This window comes from Apodemus sylvaticus, chromosome 2 (genome assembly GCF_947179515.1).
Source record: "Apodemus sylvaticus chromosome 2, mApoSyl1.1, whole genome shotgun sequence".
NCBI classification, from domain to species: domain Eukaryota; kingdom Metazoa; phylum Chordata; class Mammalia; order Rodentia; family Muridae; genus Apodemus; species Apodemus sylvaticus.
The window spans coordinates 120,161,191-120,177,949 of record NC_067473.1 but is presented as its reverse complement, the minus strand read 5'-3'; the positions used below and the strand labels follow the sequence as shown (position 1 = coordinate 120,177,949).

General features: G+C 42.0%; 1 protein-coding gene across 1 annotated transcript; it reads left to right on the top strand.

The window, feature by feature from the left end:
* Positions 1-820: 820 nt before the first annotated feature.
* Positions 821-1,771, top strand: LOC127678942 (vomeronasal type-1 receptor 51-like). The gene has a single exon (XM_052174304.1). It carries the CDS (start codon positions 839-841, stop codon positions 1,769-1,771), a length of 933 nt encoding a protein of 310 aa, XP_052030264.1. The 5' UTR covers positions 821-838.
* The last annotated feature ends 14,988 nt before the right edge of the window (positions 1,772-16,759 follow it).

The window sequence follows — 16,759 nt, the reverse complement described above, 5'->3', positions numbered from 1 at the left end:
AGACAGGGACAGAGATGACCAGTCACTATGATCTGCCTTATTTCTGTGAGAGCACAAACAGAAGGCACTGCATGAGAGAACCAGAAGAGGAATTATCCACAGAGATCATCTTGTGCTGGAAAACTCCCACATTTCAGTGTGTAAACAATATGTTCTTATATACATTGTATCCAACTGACACAGGCACATGGCTGTGTTTACATTCAGGAGGAGGTGACTGGAGTTCAGCTTGAGTGTTCAGGGTCACACAAGGAGGAAATGGAAGATTGTGGGTGGAATGAGAAAAGTCTGGATTCACAGATCACAATTGCCAATATATGATATATAAATATATTAAGAAATTTGGTTTTCCAATAAATTGAGTAAAGATATCCCCAAATAGAATAAGTATATACCCACTCCTTAGAACCTCTTTCATTGGGAAGGTCTGGTTTCTTTCACACAATCCTCACTCAAACACATGCATAATAGCAAAACTCTGTGGGTAATGTTCCTGGCAATCAAGATGTTGTGGATGAAAAACTAGATGTTGTTCCTTCTCCAGGAAAACCCACACATGCTAAACAGAAAAGACATAATCTATGATGTGTGCAGTAGTTAATGTTGAAGAAACTCACACACTAACACAGCCACTGTGGAAGACGGGATCCAGCCGTGGCTCAGTTTATGACAAATGAGAAGGTCTGTGTGGTGTGATGTGGAGCTAAGGTCTTCAGTGGAATAACAGTGCATGGGTGTGTTTTCCTGAGGCAAAAGATTGGACTGGGGCTGATGCTTGAGGTTTTCTCAGAATGAGGCATTCCTTCCACTTCTTCCTCAGCCACTGTTCTCACATACAATGGATAAGAACAGCAGAATCCACACTGATTCTAACATAAGGACCACCTTTTTCTCTGAAATTGGCATTGGGATCTCAGGTAACAGCTTCCTTCTTCTTTTCCACATCCTCAAGGTCATTCGAGGGCATAGGTCCAGACTCACTGACCTGCCCATTGGTCTCTTGTCTCTAATCCACCTACTGATGTTACTGGTTTTGGCATTCATAGCCACAGACATTTTTATTTTGTGGACAGGATGGGATGACATCATATGTAAATTCCTTGTATATATGTACAGAATTTTGAGAGGTCTCTCCCTTTGTACCACCAGTGTGTTGAGTGTCCTTCAGGCCATCATCCTCAGTCCCAGAAGCTCCTGTTTAGCAAAGTTCAAGCACAAATCTTCCCATTACATCTCATGCTCCATTATATTCCTGGGTGTCCTCTATATGTTAATTAGCAGTCACCTCTTAATATCCATCATTGCCACCCCAAATATGACCACGAATGATTTTATTTATGTTACTCAGTCATGTTGTATTCTACCCTTGAGTTACCTCATGCAGAGCATGTTTTCTACACTGATAGCCATCAGGGAAGTCTTTCTTATTAGTCTCATGGTCCTCTCGACTTGGTACATGGTGGCTATATTGTACAGGCACAGGAAACAGGCCCAGCATCTTCAAGATACCAGCCTTTCCCCAAAAACATCCCCAGAGCAAAAGGCCACCCACACCATCCTGATGCTCATGACCTTTTTTGTGATGATGTCCATCTTTGACAGCATTGTCTCCTGCTCAAGAACTATGTTTCTGAATGATCCAACATCTTACACTATCCAAATATTTGTGAGCCACATCTATGCCACAGTCAGCCCTTTTGTCTTTATGAGCACTGAAAAACATATAGTTAACTTTTTGAGGCTCATGTGTAAGAGGGTGGTAAGTATTTAAATATTCATTGATGGGAAAGAATCTTTAAGAGGAACCAATGCAGTAGCATCAAAACTTTCAGTCATTACATGGTAACTCTGTGCTTTGGCATATGTGAAATATATATGTTAACATATATTACATATATTAAAATGATATATTCTAACCCATATGGTGTCACACATGTAATAGAAATTTTTTTGCCTTTTTTAATTTATTTGATATATTTTTATTTACATTTCAAATTATTTCCCCTTTTCTGGTTCCCCACTTCCTGAAAGTCCCATAAGCCCTCTTCCCTCCCCCTATTCCTCCATCCACCCTTTCCAACTTCCCTGTTCTGGTATTCCCCTATACTGCTGCTGAGTCTTTCCAGAACCAGGGGCCACTCTTCCCTGCCTCTTGGACATCATTTAATATGTGGATTATGTCTTGGGTATTCCACGTTTCTAGGCTAATATCCACTTATCAGTGAGTGCATACCATGATTGATCTTTTGAGACTGGGTTGCCTCACTTAGTATGGTGTTCTCCAACTCCATACATTTGTCTAAGAATTTCATTAATTCATTGTTTCTGATGGCTGAATAGTACTCCATTGTGTAAATATACATTTTTTGTATCCATTCCTCCCTTGAGGGACACCTGGGTTCTTTCCAGCTTCTGGCTATTACAAACAGGGCTGCTATGAACATACTGGAGCATGTGTCCTTATTGCATGCTGAGAAATCCTCTGGGTAAATGCCCAGGAATGGTATAGCAGGGTCTTCCGGAAGTGTCATCCTCAGATTACTGAGGAACTGCTAGACTTCTTTTGGTTTTGATGAAAGAAGGTTTTTATCCTGCTTTTTACAGGGTATAGTTCCCTCCTTGTATTGGTGTTTTCCCCCTATTATCGTTTGTAGGACTGGGTTTGTGGAAAGATACTGTGTAAATTTGGTTTTGTCATGGAATATCTTGGTTTCTCCATCTATAGTGATTGGGAGTTTCACTGGGTATAGTAGTCTTGGCTGGCATTTGTGTTCTCTTAGAGTTTGCATGAGCTCTACCCAGGATCTTCTAGCTTTCATGGTCTCTGCTGAGAAGTCTAGTGTAATTCTGATAGGTCTTCCTTTATATGTTACTTGGCCTTTTTCTATTACTGCCTTTAATATTCTTTCTTTGCTTAGTACATTTGGGATTTTGATTATTATGTGATGGGAGGTATTTCTATTGTGGTCCAGTCTGTTTGGAGTTCTGCAGGCTTCTTATATATTCATGAGCATCTCTCTCTCTTTAGGTTAGGGAAGTTTTCTTCCATAATTTTGTTGAAGATATTTGCTGGCCCTTTAAGTTCTAAATCTTCACTCTCATCAATGCCTATAATCCTTAGGTTTGCTCTTCTCATTGTGTCCTCGATTTCCTGGATGTTTTAGGTTGCAAGCTTTTTGCATTTTGCATTTTCTTTGACTGTTGATTTTACGGTTTCTATGGTATCTTCGGCATCTGAGATTCTTTCTTCTATCTCTTGTATTCTGTTGTTGATATTTACATCTAAGGCTCATAATTTCTTCCCAAGGTTTTCTATCTCCAAAGTTGTCTCCCTTTGTGATTTCTTAGTTGTTTCTGCTTCTGTTTTTAGATCCTGGATGTTTTTGCTCAGTTCCTTTACTTGCTTGCTTGTGTTTTCCTGTAATTCTTTGAGAGACTTTTGTGCTTCCTCTTTCATGACTTCTGCCTGTTGATCAAAGTTCTCCTGTATTTCTTTAAGTGATTTTTGCATTTCCTCCTCATTGGCTACTATCTTTTGACCCACATTCTCCTGAATTGCTTTAAGTGATCTTTGTGTTTCCCTTGTAAGGGCTTCTAACTTTTGATCCATTTTCTCCTGAATTTCTTTAAGAGATTTATTTATGTCCTTCATGTGTTCCTCTAACAGCATCATGACCAGTGATTTTAAATCCAACTCTTGTTTTTCTGGTGTGTTGGGGTATCCAGGACTTGCTGTTATTGGAGAATTGGGTTCAAATGCTGCCATATGCCTTGGTTTCTGTTAGTAACATTCCTATGTTTGCCTTTAGCCATCTAGTTCTCACTGGTGTTAGATGGTCTTATTGTCACTGTCTGGTGCTTCAACCTCCTGTGGACCTTTAAGGCTATTTCTGGGACACTGGATGTCTGGGTTTCCTCTGACCCAGATTGTTGATGTGCTGCCTTCCTCTTTTGTGCCATTGGAACCCTGCTGAGTCTTGCCCCAAGCAATGTAATACTTAGGTTGTCTCAGTGAACCAGGTGCTCCCTGACTGCTCTGTCAAGGAGTGAAAATAGCAGCAGAGAGTCCCTCCCTCTTCTGATCCCCACATAGGACACAGGCCCCACAACAGGACAGCTGGCAGATGAACCACCTATGTGCTCAGGTCCTGGGCACAGGCAGACCCAGGAGGGTTGCGCCCCCAGAGATCTTAAACTCAGGGTATCTCAGTACCTGGTGCTGCTTTTCTGCCCCAGCAGGCAGGGAAGATGGCAGTGGGGAGTCACTCCCTCTGCTGATCTCCACATAGGACACAAGCCCCATGACAGGCCAGCGGGCAGATGAGCTGCCTATGTGCTCAGGTGCTGGGCACAGGCAGACCCCTGGCGGTTTGTGCCCCGAGAGATCTTAAACTCAGGATATCTCAGTATCTGGTGCTGCTTTTCTGCCCTGGCAGGCAGGGTATAACAGAAAATTAAACCACATACCCTTTGAGATATGAAAAGACCACTTTTATATTATTTTATTTTATTTTATTTTATTTTATTTTATTTTATTTTATTTTGAGTCTTTCAGGGAGTCCTATGATGTGGCTTTTGCCCACCTTGGTCTTAGATATCCTACACATTTTCTAAGTGTGTGACTACTTTTGATATTTTTTTGGTATTTCAATTTTCTGTTTTGAATTTTGATAAATTAGAAAAACATTTTTTGCCATAAGTAGTGCTATGATACAGAAAGAAAAGGAATTACACACATAAACTCCAAAGCAGAATTCTGTGCAAAAGTCACACAGTATCTTGTACAGCAATACTAAAAATAGCAGGATTTCAAATTCCCGGGATTTAAAATGTAAGCAACAGTTTAGTATTAACAAAACATCTGACCAAAACACAGCCTCTCTATGGTGTGCGATAGTGTTCAATCTTTAATTGCAACTCAAGTCCAGCACAGGGTGCTATGGGATAGAGCCCTGAAAAACAGGAAGTACCCACACCACACTAGTCAGCTACCTGGAGGTTCAAGACTCTATGACAAACCTCTCCTGAAACACTGTTCCTCCTTCAGTCAGTGCTAGAAATAGGTTCTGGTAAAGTCTGTTGCTTGTAGAAGCTTTACTGTTCATGAGGCAGTTGAATAAACTGTATTAATAAGTTTCATAATGCAAACAAACAGAAGTCACTCTATATTGCTAAAGCAAGGAGACACAGGGCGCATTAAAAATATTCTAAAAAATTAACTTGGAACTCAGATTTTTGGACTGATATCCCCTGGGTCTATCGTTTCTATAAGACTTCTGGTTTAGCCTTGTTGTCTCACCCCTTGGTTATTTTCAGCAACAGTGGAGCATAGACAAACCATGAAATTGCTATGGAAAGTAAGATAACTCAGCAAGAGAAAAGTTTTATGTGAATTGACTGACAGAGGATGGCAATACAGTTAGACTGAGACACTCAAAGTACATGCCATTGTGGAGGTTCAAGAAAATGGCAACAGCATATTTTTTTTTGCTTGATGGACATACTTCCAATTCAGCATGCTAACAAGTGTCCTAGATCTGTGAGTTTGTAGGACATATATGTATGTACTCACTATCACTTATTGAGTGGCTAGAATGTTCAAGTGGCATCTTGTGCAATTTTGGTCATCCCTCATAATAAAGACATATTTTCTTCATACATCTTTCATAGCATTGTCTCTCATGCCCCTGAGAATCAGTAGATAAAGCAGTCACTGTAAAAAAATGACCTGAGTCCAGATACTCAGCATCCACATAACTCTAGACAATGAGTACTAGGCATCTTTCATCAACAGAGCTGTAATGGTAGATGGGAGGTGAATTCTCAGAATCTCTGTGTTAATTAGCCTTGCCCACACAGTATAGAATAACAAGAGATACAATGTTGACCAAAGTGGAAAGTCAGGACCAGTGTAATAGGTTGGAATCTGACCTCTACATGCATGCCATGATACACAGAGACCTATTTTCACATACACAGACACACACACACACACACCACACCACACCATAAATGTGTTCCCAGAAAAGTCAAATAATGACAAGAATCTAAATACACCAGAATGTAAGTTTTCATTAATAAAACTTTGTGACAAAAGTATACCAAACACAGATTAGAAGACTGTTCTCTGCTGCTCTGAATCTTGTTTTCAGTCTTTTCCTGGGAAAGCAAAGCTCTCACTGGAGGTCCTGCCAGTGCCATTCTCAGCTCTGGTACTCAGCTGCAAAGGCAGCTCCAGTGTTATTTCTCTTGGATGGAGTTTCCAGTGAGTGCAAAACTCCAAATGTAGATACCAGATCAGACATGCAAGTCTTTGATGTTAGCTGATGCCATGAACACATGAGCTTGAAATATGCTTTTACATTAAAAGTGAAACATCACTTCCTGTCATGTGTGTTTTCACACATGTGACAGTACTGTGTATCTCATAACATTTTAAAAGACCAATTCACAGAATGTATCAATGTTAAACACACATTACAGACCTGGCAGAGTCATTGTTTATACTTGAATAGCACCACATTTAGGGATTTTTTTTTACACAAGTAAATAACTGAAACCATGGTTGATAGGAGGAGACAAACTGGCAAAAGACTATGCTACATGTACTATCTTCATTTTTAATAAGTCACACTGCCTGACAAAGGGTGACATGTCAACAAAATGGAGTGGGATTTAACCACTGCAAGTACTAAAATGTCAAGAGTGGTTTTAGAGACAGGAAAATGAAGAGAACCAAAGCCCAGTGGCTTTAGCCTACTTAGCAATGCCCAGATCACTCATGCCTCCTCTGATCTGCAAAGGATATTTGGAAATGTAGTTTTGATGCTCAGAAGTTCACTCATCATGGTGGCTGATATTTTCATCACAGCTTTATTTACAGTGACAACAGTCACAGGTACTGAGAGAAAACTTTTGTAGCGCCTACCTTGGGTCAGGCATATAGATGGTGTCCTCTGGAGAGGCTACACAAAGTCAGACCTCCACAGGATTACTTAGGGAGCACTCACTGGGCACAAAGCACTGGCTATCTACTATTTCCTTAATCCCAAAACATCATGGGAAGTATGTGCTGCCCTCCTCATCTGACAGATGCATAAAGGTGTCTCTGACAGGCTGCAGATCTGTTCCTGGATGCATCATTATCTAACAGAGGAGACTTGGTATCCACGCTGACAGACTCCAGAGCTCTGTTAATAGGTACTAACATTTACATTCTAGGACCTCTATGAAAGCTTCAATGAAACCCAACATCTGTGAACTACTGACTTTCTGCAGCATCTTATTTAGTCAAGAGGTGGTATGGCCCAGGACCAGTGTACTGTGTCCTCCATCTTACTTAATCCCCACTATTAATTGACATGGAAGATTTGCATGTATTAGGGAGCAAGTTGGGAGATATGCCACTATATAAAGTCATTGCTTTTCATGAAGGAATTTCAGATGTCAAATCTGAAACACTCAAATAAAAATGGTAGATATATATACATGCCTGTAATTCAGGTAATGAAAAACTCGCTGCCTCATGAGTCTGGCTGAAATAGTCCCCTTCAGGTTCAATGAGAAACCCTGGAGATGGATAATAATAGAAACAGAAACAGAGTTGGCTGTGGGTCTCTGCACCTCTCTTTATCAGTTCTGGGTGATACTTCTCTGATGACAGTTATGCTAGGATCCTGTATGCAAGTATAGCACAATAATACTAGTTGTGTCATGGGAGGGCTTCCTCTCACTGCATGGGTTTTAGGATGAACCAGTCATTGTTTGGCCATTACAAAATGAGAGTAAGTCTTGACTAAGCCTTAGTACACATGTAACCAGCTGGGTGTCACCCAGGGAAGAGGAAGCCCACAGTCCTTTCTTACTGGGAAAAGAGGGTCACCACAGTCCAGTCTCATCCTGGACCCTGCCCAACTTTTATGCAATTAATAATATTAGAAACCAAGAAAAGAATACAAATTATCAATGAAACAATGAACTGTTTCTGGGAGAAAGTCAACAAGGCAGACTAAATGTCTGGAATTAACAAAATGAGATAGAAAGGGGGCATAACAAAACAAGGAAATCCAAAGAATCATTTAGTTATAGTTCAAAAACTTGTGGGTTTTTTGTTTTGTTTTGTCTTATTGAATATAATCTTCATTTACATATGAAATGCTAAAACTTTTCCTGGTTTCCTCCCTCCCCGAAAACCCTCAACCCCTCCTCCCACCCCCTACCTCCAAGTATATGCCACTCCACCCAACCAATCCCACCTCCCGCCCCCTTGATTTCCTTTTGTTGTGGCATCTATTGAGCCTTCACAGGATCAAGGACCTCTCCTCCCACTGATGCCTGACAAAGTATTCCTCTGCACATTTTTGGCTGGAGCCATATGTACCCCTTGATTGATGGTTTAGTCCTTGGGAGTCCTGGGAGTCTGGTTGGCCAACCTCTTGTTCTTCCCGTGGGGCTGTAAATCCATTCATCTCCTCCAGTCCACCCTCCAACTCCTCCATTGAGGACCCCATGACCAGTCCAATGGTTGGCTGCTAGCATCTGCCTCTGTATGTGTAAAGCTCTGGCAGGGCCCCTCCAGAGACAACCATAACAGGCTCCTTTTGGTATGTACTTCTTGTTGTCCATAATAGTGTTGGGGTTTGGTGACAGTTTATAGGATGAATCCCCAGGTAGGGCAGTCTCTGGGTGAACTTTCCTTCAGTCTCTGCTCTATACTTTGTCTCCATTATTGCTCCTCTGAGTATTTTGTTCCCTTTCTCAGGGGAACCAAAGCACCCCCACTTCAGTCCTCATTCTTCTTGAGCTTCCTGTGGTCTGTGAGTTGTAACTCAAAGAATCATTTAGTTATATTTCAAAAACCTGTACTCTGCAAAATTTTAAAACCTAAAAGAAATGGACAGTTTTCTTGATAGATGCTGCTTACCAAAGTTAAATCAAGATCATATAAACAATTTAAATAGACCTATAAACACTACGGAAGAGAAGCAGTCATTAAAATCCCAAAGCCCGCAGGTTTTAAAACAGGATTCTACCAGGTGGTCAAAGAAGACCTAATACCAATACTTCTCAAATCATTCTACAAAAAGGAAACAGAAGGAAGACTGCCAAATTCATTTTATGAGTTCACAGTCACATTGATATCTAAACCAAACAAAGGGGCAATAAAGAAAGCCAAATAAAGACAAATTTCACTCATGAGCATTGATTCAAATATTCTCAATAAAAAAATTCTAAAACAAATTCCTGATCATCAAAATGATAACCCACCATAATCCAGTCAGCATCAACCCAGAGATTCAGGGATGAAAATCTGACAAAGTGCCATATAAATAAGCTGAAATAAAAAAAGCATGTTCATCTTATAGATGCTGGAAAAAAGCCTTTGAGAAAATCCAACCCACATTCATGATATAAGTCTTGGAGCGATCAAGGATATAAGACACATACTTAAACATAATAAAGGTGATATACAGCAAGCAGATAGCCAACATCAAATTGAATGGACAGAAACTTAATGCAATTCCACTAAAATCTGGAAATAAAACAAGGTTGCCCACACAACTTCTTTTTTTTCTTTTTTTTTAAGTATAGAATAAAGCTTATTCAGGGCATGTGATGGGAGTTAAGGGGTAGTAGAGGCAGAGAAAGGCAGAGAGAGGAAGAAAGCAGAGAAGCTGAGGCTGGCCATGACCACGTGGAGAGAGGTGGGGGGGGAGGGATAGTCCAAGAGGGGCAAAATTGAAGCTGAGAGTGAAAGAGGTAAGAGAGAGATAAGAGATAAGAGAGAGTAAGAGGGAGTAAGAGCCCCACACAACTTCTTATGTATTCAACACAGTGTTTGAAATTCTAGATAGAGCAGTAATACAGCCAAAGAAAATCAAGAAAATACAAATTGAGAAGGAGGAAGTTAAAGTATTATTTGTAGATGATATGATAGTATACATAAGTAACCACAAAAACATTATGAGGAAAGTCCTAAAGCTGATAAACACCTTCATGCAAAGTGTCTGGATACCTGAGGTTGCCACCATCTTTGCTCCTCTGACCAAGCAGCCAGCTTAACCAGATATGCAGGGAACACCAGAGTGAAAGATCCCTCAAGACACAGCCCACCTGGGTTCCTTCTGCATGTAGGAGCTGGGCAACCCTACTGCTGTCTGGGCACGTATCCTGCAAGGGAGCATCTGACCAGCAAGCAGTCCTGTGCTTAGAGGGAATCCTGCTTTCAGAGAGCTGTGCCACATCTGACACGGGGAAGATCCTACTTCCTGATACTCTATTGAGAACTGGCAGGAGCAAATTATTCAGTAAGAATCATACCACACCCCTAGAGGCCCAGAGTCATACACTACCCAGCAACCTCTAGATCACCACTCCTCTTCCTTCCCTTCTACCCCTCCCTCCTCCACCAACACCACCCCATTCCATCAGATGTGATAGAACTGCACCCCTTCTGACACTGGGAGGAGCCTACTTCCTGATACTCTCTAGAGAACAGGCAGGAACAGGGCATTCAAGAACTGGCAGGAGCAGGTCATTTGAGAACTGGCACCAGTAGGTGCATGCGAACTGGTAGAAGTGGGACATTTGAGAACCAGCATCAGCAGAGCATTTGAGATCCAACAGCAACCGAACATTTGAGAAATAGCAGCCTGCAGGGCATATGACCCTTGCCAAGTCTGCCACAGGAGAGACACCATCACCTGATACTTCCTGGAGAACCAGCTGTTTGCAGGGCATTGGAGAGAAAGGGAATCCCAGTAGTACAGAAACACAGACCTGCAGGACAGAGAAGGTAGAGACAGCAAGACCAGCGAACACTGGAGATAATGAGATGGCCAAAGACAAACACAAGATCATTAACAACAGAAACCAAGGCAACATGGTACCATCAGAACCCAGTTCTCCCACAACAGCAAATCCTGCAGACTCCATCACATCAGAAAAGCAAGAGCTAGATTTAAACTTACATCTCATATTGTATATGGAGAACTTCAAGAAGGAAATAAATAACTCCCTTAAAGAAATACAGGAGAGGCGGCGGCGGCGGCAGCGGCAGCAGTGGCTGCTCCAGCTGAAGGGCCATCAGCAGTGGAACCAAGGCGTCACAGGGACCAGTTAGGCCCTGCGCCCACGACCACTGACCTTCGCTGACCAGCCGGGCAGCAAGCAGCTGCAGTTGTGCGGCGCCTTTCCTCCACGGAGGCCACTTCAGAACTCGGCCTCCCACCAGTCAGGAGAGGAGCATCCATCTTGGTTCCATACTCCAGGAATCGGACAGACTGAGGTACACAAACATAATCCGAGGCCAACACCGCGGTGGTCTGAGCCCGACGGGCGTTGGCCTGCACCCAGGCCCTGGGCGGGTCGGGGGGGCCATCGGGGTGCCAACCCAACCAGGAGGTTTTTTGCCCAGGCCTGCGAGCGCGCCGCCGCCATTTTGCCTGCAGGAAGACAGAGAGCTCAGGCGGGCAGACCTGTAACAGGCATAGCCTAAGGCTAACAAAGGGGGGGTCCAGGCCCCAAAAGGCACAGGACTGACCCCAAGAACTGGGCGGCTTGGTGGGCCATCTGTGAGTCAACCCGCCCAGGTGATTGTTAGCAAAGAAGACTCTCCCGGCGCTTTCAGGGAGCGCGGGCGCGCACGCCCGCCATCCTAGTCACCTGGCAAACCCAATTAACAGTCATAGCCCTAGGGGAACTTTGCTTGGACCTTGGCCTCCCAGGCTTTTGCCTGGACTCAGGGACTGGGCGGCCAGGCTAACCTTGTGTGCGACAGCCCGGTTGGCAGATCGGCTGCCCAGCGGAGTGAGCGGAACACAGGGGAGGTCACAGTAGCATACACCTTCGGCACTCCCTGGGAGTGCACACGGGCTCCATCTGCTCCACAGACACAATCTGGGGCAAGGCCTCAGGCAGAAGCCCTTAGCTCTACTCTCTCCGCTTCCAGATCCAGATCAGTCTGGGCGGCAGCATTACATCTCCAAGTCCTGCAAGTGTCTAGCTGGGCTTCCGGGCGGCCAGCTGGGAGAAGTCAGTGTGCTCCAGTGAATCCAGCAGGCCCCAGCGGGAGCCTGCGGGTGCCTGCTTTGGGATCGGAACAGCCTGGGCAGCAGCACACTGTCTACAAGCAGTGCAGGAGGTAAGCTGTGCACCAGAGGCCAACTGGGAAGGGGCAGCTTGCACTGGTGAGTCCAGCACTGACAAGATAAACTAACACCAGTGAGATCTAGATGGCAAAAGGCAAACGCAGGAACGTCACTAACAGAAATCAAGGCAATATGGCAACATCTGAACCCAATTCTCCTCTACCAACATGTCCTGGATACCCCATCACACCAGTAAAACAAGATTTGGATTTAAAATCACTGGTCATGATGCTGGTACAGGAACACATGAAGGTCATACATAAAGAAATTCAGGAGAAAATGGATCAAAAGTTAGAAGCCCTTGCAAGGGAAACACAAAAATCATTGAAAGAAATCCAGGAGAATACAAAAGCCAACAAGGAGGAAATGCAAAAAACACTTAAAGAAATACAGGAGAACTTTGCTCAACAGGCTGAGGTCATGAAAGACGAAACACAAAAATCTCTTAAAGAAATACAGGAGAACTTTGGTCAAGAGGCTGAGCTCTTGAAAGGGGAAACACAAAAATCTCTTAAAGAATTACAGGAAAGCACAAACATGCAAGTGAAGGAGCTAAGCAAAACCATCCAGGATCTAAAATCAGAAGTAGAAACAACTAAGAAAACTCAAAGGGAGACAACTTTGGAGATAGAAAGCCTTGGGAAGAAATCAGGGGACAGAGATACAAATATCAACAACAGAATACAAGAGATAGAAGAAAGAATCTCAGATGCTGAAGATTCCATAGAAACCATGGACTCAACAGTTAAAGAAAATGCAAAATGCAAAAAGCTTGTAACCCAAAATATCCAGGAAATCCAGGACACAATGAGAAGACCAAACCTAAGGATTATAGGCATAGATGAGAGTGAAGATTTACAACGTAAAGGGCCAGCAAATATCTTCAATAAAATTATGGAAGAAAACTTCCCTAATCTAAAGAGAGAGATGCCCATGAATATACAAGAAGCCTACAGAACTCCAAACAGACTGGACCAGAACAGAAATACTTCCCGTCACATAATAATCAAAACACCAAATGTTCTAAACAAAGAAAGAATACTAAAGGCAGTAAGAGAAAAAGGCCAAGTAACATATAAAGGAAGACCTATCAGAATCACAGCAGACTTTTCACCTGAGACTATGAAGGCTAGAAGGTCCTGGGCAGATCTCATGCAGACTCTAAGAGAACACAAATGCCAACCAAAACTACTATATCCAGCAAAACTCTCAATCACCATAGATGGAGAAACTAAGATATTTCATGACAAAACCAAGTTTACCCAATATCTATCCACAAACCCGGCCCTAAAAAGGATAATAGGAGGACAACACCAATACAAGGAGGGAAACTTCACCCTGGAAAAAGCAAGATAGTAACCTTTCATCAAACCCAAAAGAAGTTAAGCATTCAAAATTAAAAAATAACGTCAAAAATGATAGGAAGTAACAATCACTATTCCTTAATATCTCTTAACATCAATGGACTTAATGCCCCAATAAAAAGACACAGACTAACTGAATGGATACGTAAACAGGACCCTACATTTTGCTGCTTACAGGAAACACACCTCAGGGTCAAAGACAAACACTACCTTAGAGTAAAAGGCTGGAAGACAATTTTACAAGCAAATGGTCTCAGGAAACAAGCTGGAGTAGCCATTTTAATATCAGATAAAATTGACTTTCAACCCAAAGTCATCAAAAGAGACCCTGAGGGACACTTCTTGCTGGTCAAAGGAAAAATACAAAAAGAAGAACTGTCAATCCTGAACATCTATGCCCCAAATGCAAGGGCACCCTCTTTCGTAAAAGAAACTTTATTAAAACTAAAAGCACACATTGCACCTAACACAATAATTGTGGGTGACTTCAACACTGCACTTTCCTCAATGGACCGATCAGGAAAACAGAAACTAAACAGGGACACAATGAAACTAATTGAAGCTTTGGACCAATTAGATTTAACAGATATATATAGAACATTCTATCCTAAAACAAAAGAATATACCTTTTTCTCAGCACCTCATGGTACCTTCTCCAAAATCGACCATATAATTGGTCACAAGACAGACCTCAACAAATATAAGAAGATCGAACTAATCCCATGCCTCCTATCTGATCACTATGGAGTAAAAGTGGTCTTCAATAGCAACAGAAACAACAGAAAGCCCACATACACGTGGAAACTGAACAATACTCTACTCAATGATACCTTGGTCAAGGAAGAAATAAAGAAAGAAATTAAAGACTTTTTAGAACACAATGAAAATGAAAACACAACATACCCAAATCTATGGGACACAATGAAAGCAGTGCTAAGAGGAAAGCTCATAGCCCTGAGTGCCTCCAAAAAGAAAATGGAGAGAGCATACATTACCAGCTTAATGACACACCTGAAAGCCCTGGAACAAAAAGAAGCTATTTCGCCCAGGAGGAGTAGAAGGCAGGAAATCATCAAACTCAGGGCCGAAATCAATCAAGTAGAAACAAAGAGAACCATACAAAAAATCAACAATACCAGGAGCTGGTTCTTTGAGAAAATCAACAAGATAGATAAACCCTTAGCCAGAATGACCAAAGGGCACAGAGAAAGTATCCAAATTAACAAACTTAGAAATGAAAAGGGAGATATAACAACGGAAACTGAGGAAATCCAAAAAATCATCAGATCCTACTACAAGAGCCTATACTCAACACAACTGGAGAATCTGGAGGAAATGGACAATTTCCTTGATAGATACCAAATACCAAAATTAAATCAGGACCAACTAGACCATCTAAACAGTCCCATAATGCCTAAAGAAATAGAAGGAGTCATAGAAAGTCTTCCAACCAAAAAAAGCACAGGACCAGATGGCTTCAGTGCAGAATTCTACCAGACCTTCAAAGAAGAGTTAACACCAATACTCTTCAAACTATTCCACAAAATAGAAACAGAAGGAACACTACCCAATTCCTTCTACGAAGCCACAATTACGCTGATACCAAAGCCACACAAAGATCCAACAAAGAAAGAGAACTTCAGACCAATTTCCCTTATGAACATCGATGCAAAAATACTCAATAAAATTCTTGCCAACCGAATCCAAGAACACATCAAAACGATCATCCACCATGATCAAGTAGGCTTCATCCCGGGAATGCAGGGTTGGTTCAATATACGGAAATCCATCAATACAATCCACTACATAAACAAACTCAAAGAACAAAACCACATGGTCATTTCATTGGATGCTGAAAAAGCATTTGACAAAATTCAGCATCCCTTCATGCTTAAAGTCTTGGAGAGAACAGGAATTCAAGGCCCATACCTAAACATAGTAAAAGCAATATACAGCAAACCGGTAGCCAGCATCAAACTAAATGGAGAGAAACTTGAAGCAATCCCACTGAAATCAGGGACCAGACAAGGCTGCCCCCTTTCTCCTTATCTTTTCAATATTGTACTTGAGGTACTAGCTCGGGCAATTCGACAACATAAGGAGGTCAAAGGGATACAAATTGGAAAGGAAGAAGTCAAACTATCATTATTTGCAGATGACATGATCGTCTACCTAAGTGACCCAAAGAACTCCACTAGAGAGCTCCTACAGCTGATAAACAACTTCAGCAAAGTGGCAGGTTATAAAGTCAACTCAAGCAAATCAGTGGCCTTCCTATACTCAAAGGATAAGCAGGCTGAGAAAGAAATTAGGGAAATGACCCCCTTCACAATAGCCACAAACAGTATAAAGTATCTTGGGGTGACTCTTACCAAACATGTGAAAGATCTGTATGGCAAGAACTTCAAGACTCTGAAGAAGGAAATGGAAGAAGACCTCAAAAAATGGGAAAACCTCCCATGCTCATGGATCGGTAGAATCAATATAGTTAAAATGGCCATTTTGCCTAAAGCACTATACAGATTCAATGCAATACCCATCAAAATCCCAACTCAATTCTTCACAGAGTTAGAAAGAGCAATTATCAAATTCATCTGGAACAACAAAAAACCCAGGATAGCTAAAACTATTCTCAGCAACAAAAGGAAATCTGGGGGAATCAGTATCCCTGACCTCAAGCAATACTACAGAGCAATAGTGTTAAAAACTGCATGGTATTGGTACAGTGACAGGCAGGAGGATCAATGGAACAGGATTGAAGATCCAGAAATGAACCCACACACCTATGGCCACTTGATCCTCGACAAAGAGGCTGAAAACATCCAATGGAAAAAAGATAGCCTTTTCAACAAATGGTGCTGGTTCAACTGGAGGTCAGCATGCAGAAGAATGCGAATTGATCCATCCTTGTCTCCTTGTACTAAGCTCAAATCCAAATGGATCAAGGACCTCCACATAAAGCCAGACACTCTGAAGCTAATAGAAAAAAAACTGGGGAAGACCCTTGAGGACATCGGTACAGGGAGAAAGTTTCTGAACAGAACACCAATAGCGTATGCTCTAAGAGCAAGAATTGACAAATGGGACCTCATAAAATTACAAAGTTTCTGTAAGGCAAAGGACACCATCAAGAGGACAAATCGGCAACCAACAAATTGGGAAAAGATCTTCACCAATCCTACATCAGATAGAGGGCTAATATCCAATATATATAAAGAACTCAAGAAGTTTGACTCCAGAAAACCA

Bases quoted from the DNA above. Each gene is read 5' to 3' on its own strand.
- LOC127678942 (XM_052174304.1), top strand. From the start codon at position 839: ATGGATAAGAACAGCAGAATCCACACTGATTCTAACATAAGGACCACC.